Source organism: Dendrobates tinctorius, unplaced genomic scaffold, assembly GCF_039654945.1.
Source record: "Dendrobates tinctorius isolate UK_male_01 unplaced genomic scaffold, ASM3965494v1 ptg000028l, whole genome shotgun sequence".
NCBI classification, from domain to species: Eukaryota; Metazoa; Chordata; class Amphibia; order Anura; family Dendrobatidae; genus Dendrobates; species Dendrobates tinctorius.
In genome coordinates, this window is record NW_027361696.1 from 32,603,426 (window position 1) to 32,616,439 (window position 13,014).

At 42.9% G+C, this 13,014-nt stretch overlaps 1 protein-coding gene across 2 annotated transcripts in view; it reads left to right on the forward strand.

Moving 5' to 3' along the window:
- The window catches only part of LOC141085263 (beta-1,4-galactosyltransferase 3-like), a 66,398-nt gene extending 54,103 nt beyond the window's left edge, over positions 1-12,295 (forward strand). For both annotated transcript variants that reach the window (XM_073570530.1, XM_073570531.1), the window contains exon 7: positions 11,359-12,295. In XM_073570530.1, coding sequence (XP_073426631.1) covers positions 11,359-11,509 — 151 coding nt within the window. In that variant the 3' untranslated portion in view covers positions 11,510-12,295. The remainder of the gene's footprint in view (positions 1-11,358) is intronic.
- Positions 12,296-13,014: the final 719 nt, after the last annotated feature.

Here is a 13,014-nt window from a genome sequence, read left to right on the forward strand (position 1 = left end):
AGTTCCAAAAATGAAGGCAGCACTCCACAATCTTGATAGAAAAAATGTGCAAAATGTATGCAACCCACATACCTGGGCTGGGCGATGTTTCGGCCCTGACTGAGCCTTTCTCAAGCAGTGGGTGTTACACCAGAGTGTACATTTATAGTGTCTTACCAATCCTTAATTACAGCCGATCACATTACATATTCATAAAGTGCATTCCATCATATTTGTAATGCTTATGAGTGTATTCATCTATTTCAAAACATCCACATGTCTTATTGAGTGCATATCTTCTAAAGTGCTCCGCGCTCATATCAAATCAATACCTTCCTTGTCTAGATCATTGGATTATACTGTCCAACCATATTACGTAGCATATTGTATCTTACCCCAGGAGTCACATGTCTCCTCATGGAGGACGCCATAACCGCTATACAGCGTTCTTTGACATTCAGTGCGCATGTCTGGGCGCGTCATCACTCTACTAGATTCCCGGCCAATCATTAATCTTGTGTGGCATTTTCTGAACTGCGCATGCGCACTACTACCCTGTAATCGCCATAGTGGTTGTGGCATATGTAAAATTTTATACAAACAGTGGCGATACTATTAACACTTAGCAATTTTGGAGCGCTACTTACCGGTAACACAATACCGCCTAATGCCATAACATTACTTGGGATCATCTTCTTAAAAAAACTCATTATTTATTAGGAAGTATCATATCTTGTATTAACTGCCTCATAGACTTGTCATGTTCTAAATCTACGCTGACGCACCGGACGGCACCTTACTCAGGTTGTCTCCAGGAGTCAAATAGTGTCCAAATGTTACAGATGGCCCCTCCGGACCAACATGTTACAGATGTGACAACTTAGGCCTCTTTCACATTTCAGTCTTTTGACGTCAGCTGAAATCCACCGTTTTTAGAAAAAAACGGATCCGCCATTTTTTTTGGGCGGAATCCGTTTTTTTTTGCCCATAGACTTACATTAGTGACGGATTGCGACGGATGGTCGTCTGTTGCATCTGTTTTTTGACGGATCCGTCATAATGTTGGCGTCCGTTGTCTGGAGTGGACGGACACTGAAACGTTTTTTTGTCTTCGTTGAAACGGCGGTCTCTGTCCGCCATGTGCTATAATGGACGGCTATGGGCGACAGATCCATTCCAACTGTCAAATGACGGAATCCGCTAATGGATTCCGCTTTTTGATACTGAGCATGCGCGGAAGAGCTTCCATTCATGTCATTTAACCCCAAAAGCCGTTCTGGAACCGAAAATCTCTCTCTCTCTGTCTACATCTATCTCTCTCTCTATATCTATCACTCTTTCTTTTTCTCTCTCTCCCTCTCTCTCTCTCCTTCCTTTTCCAGAGTTCTGTTCCTTTACATTTCAAACACTGGCGGCTGCAGCGGATCCGTCCAAAAAACGGATCCGGATCCGTTTTTTAACACTAACTGACGTCAAAACACTGATGTGTGAAAGAGGCCTAACACTTAGTTGCACCGCTGTCCCGGCAATTACATATGTTCCAGAAAAAAAATATATTCCATAATTCTTTACTATATTCTTAATATTTTATTGTCCCAAATTCATCGACCAACAATCCAGTAACTTATTTGGAAGAAAAAAAATGTTACAAGCAATCGCACAGCTTCTATAGAGAAATACATTATTTGAAAAAAATCCATTTTTTTGTCCTCCATGTTATGTTATGTTCTCCCAGGGTAAAACAGTGGTGCAGCTGAAAAAACAAACAAAGAAATATGGTAAAATTTAGGAACATCAGTGGTCAGAATTACCTTCGTCTATTCCAACCAATACAACTAAATTAGCTAGACTGGAGTCCTCAAACAACTAGTTAGATGGGAATTCAGTGCTCTGATAACACGATGTATCTTAAAGTCAACATTTCGGCCTCTCGGTCTGAGGATATCGAGCGCCACATGAGTTCTCCTTTTTTCAAAATCCTCTCCCTATCGCCCCCTCTCCTTTGGATTGGAACTGCGTCTATTATTTTAAACTTCAATTCTTTTTCTGTGTGATTATTTTCTACAAAGTGTAAGATCCATTCTTTTCTTCCTTCTGGTATACCGGTGATGATCAATCCTCATTTTAAATTCACACGTTGTTTCCCCGATATACCATAAGTTACATGGGCACACAAGAAGATAAGTCACATAGTCTGAACTGCATGTCAAATATTGTTTGATATCTTTTATGTGTTTCCAGGTGCTCAAATGTAGATGGATAGATGATAGATAAATAGATGGATGGATGGATGATGGATAATAGATAGATGGATGGATGACGGATAGATGATAGATAAATAGATGGATGGATGGATGATGGATAATAGATAAATAGATGGATGGATGATGGATGGATGATGGATAATAGATAGATGGATGGATGACGGATAGATGATAGATAAATAGATGGATGGATGGATGATGGATAATAGATAAATAGATGGATGGATGATGGATGGATGATGGATAATAGATGGATGGATGACGGATAGATGATAGATAAATAGATGGATGGATGGATGATGGATAATAGATAAATAGATGGATGGATGATGGATGGATGATGGATAATGGATGGATGACGGATAGATGATAGATAAATAGATGGATAGATGATAGTTGAACAGATAGATGTATAGAGATATAGATGAATAATAGATTATAGATAGATGGATGGAGAGATGGATAGATACTGTACATAGATGATAAATAGATGGAAATATAGATGCATAATAGATGGATAGATAATAGATAGAAAAATAGACAGAGGTAGAGAGAGAGGGATAGTGAAATATGAAGCCAATAGGGGACTTAATAATATATACAATACTGCAGTTTTAGTGAAATGTAAGGGATTTTTACAGTGACACATCTTTGTTCCTTAGTTGATGAGCTGACCTGCCAGTGACCTGCGTGTGGGGAGCTCATCAGACGCTGCTGATGGGGGAGATGGGGACAGGCGCAGATGTAGTTGCTCACTGCGCAGGCGCCAGATTCCCAGCCCCGCAGCATGAAAACATCATAACACACTGCGGGGCGGGACCCGGGGCCTCCACAACACGCAGGCGCGATAGCCTGATGTCAGTTCCTGGGTAGCGCGCACTGCGCATGCCTGAGAACTGTTGGCACAGCGCAGGCGCCCGCCGGCATGTAACAGCAACACAGGAGGAGGCGGCACATAGACGCAACAGGGTGATAATGGATGGCTGGGAGGCAGCTGATACAGGGGCACACCATACCTATGGGACTCAATACAGGTATGGGGAGCAATTTATAAAAGTCAATGTTTCTGCATTACTAGGGGTCAGAAACAGAAGAGCCACCTTCACAGAATGCAGCCTTAGTGCTGCTGAAGGTGGCTCTTTTACTTAAAAACGCCCTGGGCGGGGTGACAGGTTCCCTTTAACAATGGTGCTTTGAGAATCTAATTTTTCAAGATTTCCCATCCTTCCTGGACATTTTTGACCTTAAGGATATCCCATCATTGGATCCCACTGATTTTCTTTCTGAGTCCCTTTAAAATCTGCCGTTCTGAAATCTAGGCTTGATGTCTGAGTCTACACAGGTCTTCCTCTAGTTATCCAAAATTCAAAAATAGCATGGTCGTTACCTCCTAGGCTCCCAGCCACTCAACCAATTCCTCCCTGTTTATAAAGATTAGATCCAAGGTAGCAGATTCTCTTGTTTTCTCCCCTACCTTTTGCTCCTATGTACAAGAATATAACTACTATAATACTGCCCCCTATGTATAAGATTATAACTACTATAATACTGCCCCCTATGGACAAGAATATAACTACTATAATACTGCTCCTATGTACCAGAATATAACTACTGTAATAATGCTCCTATGTACAAGAATATAACTACTATAATACTGCCCCCTATGGACAAGAATATAACTACTATAATACTGCTCCCATGTGCAGGAATATAACTACTATAATACTGCCCCTATGTACAAGAATATAACTACTATAATACTGCCCCCTATGGACAAGAATATAACTACTATAATACTGCTCCTATGTACAAGAATATAACTACTATAATACTGCTCCTATGTACAAGAATATAACTACTGTAATAATGCTCCTATGTACAAGAATATAACTACTATAATACTGCCCCCTATGGACAAGAATATAACTACTATAATACTGCTCCTATGTACAAGAATATAACTACTATAATACTGCTCCTATGTACAAGAATATAACTACTGTAATAATGCTCCTATGTACAAGAATATAACTACTATAATACTGCCCCCTATGGACAAGAATATAACTACTATAATACTGCCCCCTATGGACAAGAATATAACTACTATAATACTGCCCCCTATGGACAAGAGTATAACTACTATAATACTGCCCCCTATGGACAAGAGTATAACTACTATAATACTGCCCCCTATGGACAAGAATATAACTACTATAATACTGCTCCCATGTGCAGGAATATAACTACTATAATACTGCCCCTATGTACAAGAATATAACTACTATAATACTGCCCCCTATGGACAAGAATATAACTACTATAATACTGCTCCTATGTACAAGAATATAACTACTATAATACTGCTCCCATGTGCAGGAATATAACTACTATAATACTGCCCCTATGTACAAGAATATAACTACTATAATACTGCCCCTATGGACAAGAATATAACTACTATAATACTGCTCCTATGTACAAGAATATAACTACTGTAATACTGCTCCTATGTACAAGAATATAACTACTGTAATAATGCTCCTATGTACAAGAATATAACTACTATAATACTGCCCCCTTTGGATAAGAATATAGCTACTATAATACTGTCCCCTATGTACAAGAATATAACTACTATAATACTGCTCCCTATGTACAAGTATACAACTACTATACTACTGCCCTCTATGTACAAGAATATATCTACTATAATACTGCCCCCTATGTACAAGAATATAACTACTATAATACTACCCCTATGTACAAGAATATAACTACTATAATACTGCTCCTATGTACAAGAATATAACTACTATACTACTGCCCCCTTTGGTAAGAATATACTATAATACTCCTCCTATGTGCAACAATATAACTGTTATAATACTGTCCCCTATGTACAAGAATATAACTACTATAATACTGCTCCTATGTACAAGAATATAACTGCTATAATACTGTCCCCTATGTATAAGAATATAACTACTATAATACTGCTCCTATGTACAAGAATATAACTACTAAAATACTGCTCCCTATGTACAAGAATATCTAGTATAATAAATGCGCTAAGCAGCTTCCATCCGGTTGTAACGCAGCTTCTGTCCGGTTGTAACTTGGTGACGTCACATCCAGACAGAAGCTGCCTTTGGCGGTAGCACTGTGTCTCTTCTGCCCCCCGCACAGTCGCCGACACAGTGGCGTAGCGCTGGGGGGCGGTCCGCCCCAGGCGGCACGTGTGTGGGGGCGGCGCGGCAGCATGACAGCTCCTCAGCTGCTTTTAGGAAAGGCCCCAGCAGCCGTGTTGTTATGGTAACACTGTAGGACTACATTACCTGTCATGCCTCGGGCGCGCGTTCCTGGTATGACCCCACTGCAGCGCTGTAAATTGGCAGTCACATGACCGTGGGATCTGCCGAGGCTCCGGCTGTCACATGCCCAAACAGCGAGCGGAGCGGCCGCACAGCACGGAGCATGGCCAATGTGGCCAACAGGATGTCGTGGTACGGCCGGGAGCAGCTGGAGGAGGCCGGTGGAGAGCACGCCGCTGCTGAACGGAGCCGGCAACCGGCAGGTGAGGGCGGGAGGAGGGATACTGGGAATTGGGGGGCTGTGCAGATAGGTGGCCACGGCGAGGCTGTGCAGGGGAGGACATGGGGGGGGCTCTGTAGGGGGAGGACGTGGGGGGGCTGTGCAGGGTAGGACATGGGGGGCTCTGTAGGGAGAGGACATGGGGGGACTCTGTAGGGAGAGGACATGGGGGGCTCTGTAGGGAGAGGACATGGGGGGGCTCTGTAGGGAGAGGACATGGGGGGGCTCTGTAGGGAGAGGACATGGGGGGGCTCTGTAGGGAGAGGACATGGGGGGGCTCTGTAGGGAGAGGACATGGGGGGGGCTCTGTAGGGAGAGGACATGGGGGGGCTCTGTAGGGAGAGGACATGGGGGGGCTCTGTAGGGGAGGACATGGAGGGACTCTGTAGGGGAGGACATGGGGGGCTCTGTAGGGGAGGACATGGGGGGCTCTGTAGGGGAGGACATGGGGGGGCTCTGTAGGGGAGGACATGGGGGGGCTCTGTAGGGGAGGACATGGGGGGGCTCTGTAGGGGAGGACATGGGGGGGCTCTGTAGGGGAGGACATGGGGGGGCTCTGTAGGGGAGGACATGGGGGGGCTCTGTAGGGGAGGACATGGGGAGGCTGTGTAAGGGAGGACATGGGGGGCTGTGCTGGGGGGTACATGGGGAGGCTGTGTAGGGGAGGACATGGAGGGGCTGTGCAGGGGGGTACACGGGGGAGGGGGGCTGTGCAAGGGGAGAACATGAGGGCTCTGTAGGGGGTGTACTGTGGGTCTGTGCAGGAGGAGGACACGTGGGTCTCCTTACACTTTTTTATGGTACGGCTCTTGGCAGGGCAGTGGTTGAGGTTCAGTAGGGTCATCAAGCTAATACATACACATATATATATATAGAACTGCAAGAAGATGAAAGTCTAGAAATTTAGAAATAATAACAGCAGAGTTAGTAGTAGACTAAAAATTAGATCCTTGAGTGTAGTGTGGGCTCTTGGGATGCTTCCGGATTATCAACGACCAAAGGGGCGGCAAATTTTTCGACCGCCCCGGGCGCCACAAACAGTTGCTACGCCACTGCCATCTCCACTCACGTCCCCCCCCCTCGTTCACTCCACATACGACCCTTTCTCTCGCTCCGTCTCATACTCACGCCGTCATCGCCACTGCTCCACGGTCGGCATCGGCACGATGCCCGACATCATCTTCCGCCGGCCCCATCCTGTATCCAGACGTTGTCCACGCTGGCGACATGTTCTTGCGGCGACGCCATCTTGGATCGGCGAAATCTCGCGATACTCAAGATGGCGTCGGCGAAATCTCGCGAGATTTCGCCGACGCCATCTTGGATCCCGCGGAATTTCGTCATTTACCTCACGCCGACTTGCTGTGCGGACGTATTGCCTTGTTCCTCTGCCTATTCACTGCCGGTCTCTAATTACAGGGCCAATTTGCCTCTACCACTTCATAACTACTGCTGGGCAATTACAGGGCCAATTTTGCCTCGACTAGGAGGACACCAGTTTCTTCAAACGTTAAGCATAACTACAGGAGGACCCCAGTTTAAGTCTTCTGCATAATTACACCAGTTAATAAGTCATTTATCTCACGCCATTTATATGCCCTGTTTTGCTGTACCCCACTTCTATAAGAAGACTCACAGTGCCGCACAACACATGGTCAACGCTACATCACTATCCTCTTGATGCGATAGCATCGGGCCTTAATCTAGTAACTACTATAATACTGCTTCTACAGTTGTGGCCAAAAGTATTGACACCCCTTCAATTCTGTCAGATAATACTCAGTTTCTTCCTGAAAATGATTGCAATCACAAATTCTTTGGTATTATCTTCATTTAATTTGTCTTAAATGAAAAAACACAAAAGAGAATGAAGCAAAAAGCAAAACATTGATCATTTCACACAAAACTCCAAAAATGGGCCAGACAAAAGTATTGGCACCCTCAGCATAATACTTGCTTGCACAACCTTTAGCCAAAATAACTGCGACCAACCGCTTCCGGTAACCATCAATGAGTTTCTTACAATGCTCTTCAGGAATTTTAGACCATTCTTCTTTGGCAAACTGCTCCAGGTCCCTGATATTAGAAGGGTGCCTTCTCCAAACTGCCATTTTTAGATCTCTCCACAGGTGTTCTATGGGATTCAGGTCTGGACTCATTGCTGGCCACCTTAGAAGTCTCCAGTGCTTTCTCTCAAACCATTTTCTAGTGCTTTTTGAAGTGTGTTTGGGTCATTGTCCTGCTGGAAGACCCATGACCTCTGAGGGAGACCCAGCTTTCTCACACTGGGCCCTACATTATGCTGCAAAATTTGTTGGTAGTCTTCAGTCTTCATAATGCCATGCACACGGTCAAGCAGTCCAGTGCCAGAGGCAGCAAAGCAACCCCAAAACATCAGGGAACCTCCGCCATGTTTGACTGTAGGGACCGTGTTTTTTTTCTTTGCCTCTTTTTTTCTCCTGTAAACTCTATGTTGATGCCTTTGCCCAAAAAGCTCTTCTTTTGTCTCATCTGACCAGAGAACATTCTTCCAAAACGTTTTAGGCTTTTTCAGGTAAGTTTTGGCAAACTTCAGCCTGGCTTTTTTATGTCTCGGGGTAAGAAGTGGGGTCTTCCTGGGTCTCCGACCATACAGTCCCTTTTCATTCAGATGCCGACTGATATTACGGGATGACACTGTTGTACCCTTGGACTGCAGGGCAGCTTGAACTTGTTTGGATGTTAGTCGAGGTTCTTTATCCAACATCCGCACAATCTTGCGTTGAAATCTCTTGTCAATTTTTCTTTTCCGTCCACATCTAGGGAGGTTAGCCACAGTGCCATGGGCTTTAAACTTCTTGATGACACTGCGCACGGTAGACACAGGAACATTCAGGTCTTTGGAGATGGACTTGTAGCCTTGAGATTGCTCATGCTTCCTCACAATTTGGTTTCTCAAGTCCTCAGACAGTTCTTTGGTCTTCTTTCTTTTCTCCATGCTCAATGTGGTACACACAAGGACACAGGACAGAGGTTGAGTCAACTTTAATCCATGTCAACTGGCTGCAAGTGTGATTTAGTTATTGCCAACACCTGTTAGGTGCCACAGGTAAGTTACAGGTGCTGTTAATTACACAAATTAGAGAAGCATCACATGATTTTTCGAACAGTGCCAATACTTTTGTCCACCCTCTTTTTTATGTTTGGTGTGGAATTATATCCTATTTGGCTTTAGGACAATTCTTTTTGTGTTTTTTTTCATTTAAGACAAATTAAATGAAGATAATAATACCAAAGAATTTGTGTTTGCAATCATTTTCAGGAAGAAACTGAGTATTATCTGACAAAATTGCAGGGGTGTCAATACTTTTGGCCACAACTGTATGTACAAGAATATAACTACTATAATACTGCTCTCTGTATACAAGAATATAACTACTATAATACTGCCCCTATGTACAAGAATATAACTAATATAATACTGCTCCTATGTACAGGAATATAACTACTATAATACTGCCTGTATGTACAAGAATATAACTACTATAATACTGCCCCCTATGTACAAGATTGTAACTACTATAATACTGCTCCTATGTACAAGAATATAACTACTATAATACTGCCCCCTATGTACAAGAATATAACTACTATAATACTGCTCTTATGTACAAGAATATAACTACTATAATACTGCCTGTATGTACAAGAATATAACTACTATAATACTGCCTGTATGTACAAGAATATAACTACTATAATACTGCCCCCTATGTACAAGAATATAACTACTATAATACTGCCCCCTATGTACAAGAATAAAACTACTATAATACAGCTCCTATGTACAAGAATATAACTATATAATACTGTCCTCTATGTACAAGAATGTAACTACTATAATACTGCTCCTATGTACAACAATATACCTACTATAATACTGCCTGTATGTACAAGAATATAACTACTATAATACTGCCCCCATGTACAAGATTGTAACTACTATAATACTGCTCCTATGTACAAGAATATAACTACTATAATACTGCCCCCTATGTACAAGAATATAACTACTATAATACTGCTCCCATGTACAAGAATATAACTACTATAATACTGCCTGTATGTACAAGAATATAACTACTATAATACTGCCCCCTATGTACAAGAATATAACTACTATAATACTGCCCCCTATGTACAAGATTGTAACTACTATAATACTGCCCCTATGTACAAGAATATAACTACTATAATACAGCTCCTATGTACAAGAATATAACTATATAATACTGCCCCTATGTGCAAGAATATAACTACTATAATACTGCTCCTATGTACAAGAATATAACTATATAAAACTGCCTCCTTTGTATAAGAATATAATACTATAATAATTATGGTTATCACCAGCTCCTTTGCATGGACATGTGATACTCGGAGAGCTTGTTGAGTCCCCGGAGTCCTTGTTTATTGTTGGGTAACTGTTTCCTCATTTGTGTTGGAGACTGTCAGAAAGTTGTTACAGGCCAATGATCAAGAAAAACACAAGAACAAAGTGATGCCTCTGCAGCGCTGGCCTACAGACTGAGTACAGATCTGCGGGCACATGAAAAATAGTGGTCGCTTGTAGCAGCTGTTTTTTGAGTCTGTGTCCTGGGAGGAAGGTGGTGCGATCAGTGAGGTCACACTTGTGTTCTGGGCTCCTAGCAGAATTTTGATTGCAGCTCTGAGTCTTACTAGAGCAGAGGACCTGGATTGGAATTTTGCGGCTCTGCTGACTTTGTCAGTGACAATCGTTGCTCTGTAATAAACCTTTTGCTTAAGAGATTTCTGAGGTTTTTCCAGTCTAGATACAATGCGACAGACCCTCAGCTGTGAGCGGTATGAGATCAGGATGGGGTTTTTGTCTGTGCTGGTGGAATTGCTGTCATTGAATGTTGAGCTTTTGGCAGCCTGTATTTAGTCTGAGCTGAGTAATCACTATTTATGCGATTGCCTGGCACGGAGTCATGAGCGCAGAGTCCTCAGTGGAGCGGGTGCTGGCACAGCGCCCGGCCCATCCGCTCACATCACACTCGCCCTTTACTTCTGCTCGTTCCTCTGTGTAAAAAAACTTCACATTAAATAATTTAACCCTTGGGAATTGTAAAGTTGCTGTGACCCTCCCCGCCCCAGGGTCACATTCAAGAAGTGCTGCAGCAGCCACAGCAACATGGTATTTTTTTTTAGAGAGGCACTATATTGAGCTAATAATGGAGGGTACCAGTATATGAATTATGGTTATTAAATATTTTTATTTATTATATGTTGATATTATTTATTTATTATTTTTGTTTGTTTTTTATTTCATTTTTATTTTTTAATTTTATCTTCTTTAATTTTCTTTTTATTATAGTTTTTTTTTATTTTTATGTTTTGATTATCTTTTTATTTTTTCTTTTATGATTTTTTTTATTTTTTATTTAATGGTTTGTCAGTTTTTGGTGCTGCCGGTCAGTTCCGCCTCCTCACCCGTCGTCTCATTCACTTCTCTTTTCAGGTTTAACCTCTTGGCGAAGACGAGGCGGACGTGGAAACAAGACGGGATGAACTCTCTGCAGTATACCCTCATAGCCAAAGAGCTGCCGCTTCTCTACACCAACATCACAGTGGACATCGGCAAAGACAAAGGCCTGCGGTCCCGCACGTGAGATCGTCCCCCTGCCAGAGTGACAACCATCTGTACCCTGTCCTTAAAGCCCCCTGTGCTGGTGGTGGAGCCCAACACCGACCCAGCATTGCAATATATCAATATATTTCCTCTACTCTACTGTAATCAATGACTGCAAAACCAAAGAGCGTCCGCCATGGCATCTCCTGACCACTAGAGGTCAGCGCACTCAATCAGCCAATCCCTGGACGCCGCCAGAGGTCGGTGCTTGTGCTAAAAACTGCAAAGGACCAGCGTTGGGGGGGACCACTGTCATCAGAAGAGAATTCGGCTAGTTCCCAGAAGTGCAATTTTTTTTTTTTTTTCTGTCTTTCACTTTTTTTTTCACTTTTTAATAAGGATTTTACAGGAAAAAAAAAGTTGATTGTTTGTCTCCCCCCCCTTCCTTCTCCAAACATGAGTCTCATTGGATCATTCTGAGTGGACTGACGCCGTCAGACTTGGAGTTTCCATTGTTTGTTTTTTTGTTTTTTTTTGCTTTTGGAAGAAAAAAAATCTTTTTATATCCTTGGACCTTGTAGTTAAAGGGACGTGCAGACACTTGAATGGAACAATAACCAGTATTAACTTCAAGCCCAAAGTGCCTTTTAATGCCAATTTATCATGTGGGATGTGTATAAACATATACATACACTTGTCTGGGCGTGAGAATCACGGCGAATGAATTTTTGCTAGGTGTTTGGGGGTTTTTTTTGTTTCTTTTTGTTTTTTTTGAAATGTGAAAATATTCTGAATCATTTCTGAAATAAATAGATATATACTTACACCCGGGGCTGCGGTTCACAGTGAAACTCTTGTCCGTAAACCCCATCACTCCCCCCATTTCTTGACATCAGTTGGTATTGCCTATGATCTGTTGCATGTGCTGATGGACTACACCATTACTTAAAGTGGGGTTCTGACTTATAATTCAGGCTAAAATTGGGACTTTGTATTAAAATGCACCCCAGGTCAAACTGATGAAGTGGAAGGGGGCATTGCTGGACTAAACAGCGACACGGCTCTTCTGTGGGGTCTCATCAGGGCCAGATATGATGCATTGTGCTGCTGAGCCACACTCACTCGGTGGCCACGGCTGCACACTGCAAGATAAAGCACTTGGTGTGCCACCTGCAGACTTTTTTTTCTTTTTTTAGTCCTCATTTTTTCCCCGTTTTTGGCAGCCATAATGGTTACTGCTCTGCTTCCCAGTCTGCAAGCTTTATCTCTGCCCCAGCGTCAGTCCTCACTGCAGCTTCTACCATTGTATTCATGAACCCGGGGGTTCAGGATGAGCAGTGCTACGACAAGGAGATGTAGGAGCGCAGGTGGAAATAATAGGGTCAGTCGCCCCAACCTGCCCACTTTGTGTTCATAGGGGTTAACACTTCCTCCCAGGCTTGGGGTCTTGTGCGGATGATGGGGGATTTTTTTTTTTTTTTCATGGCAACGCGAATATTTGCGCTGGCAGGGAACCATCCGTCATTGTCTTCCCCAAAAAATGTG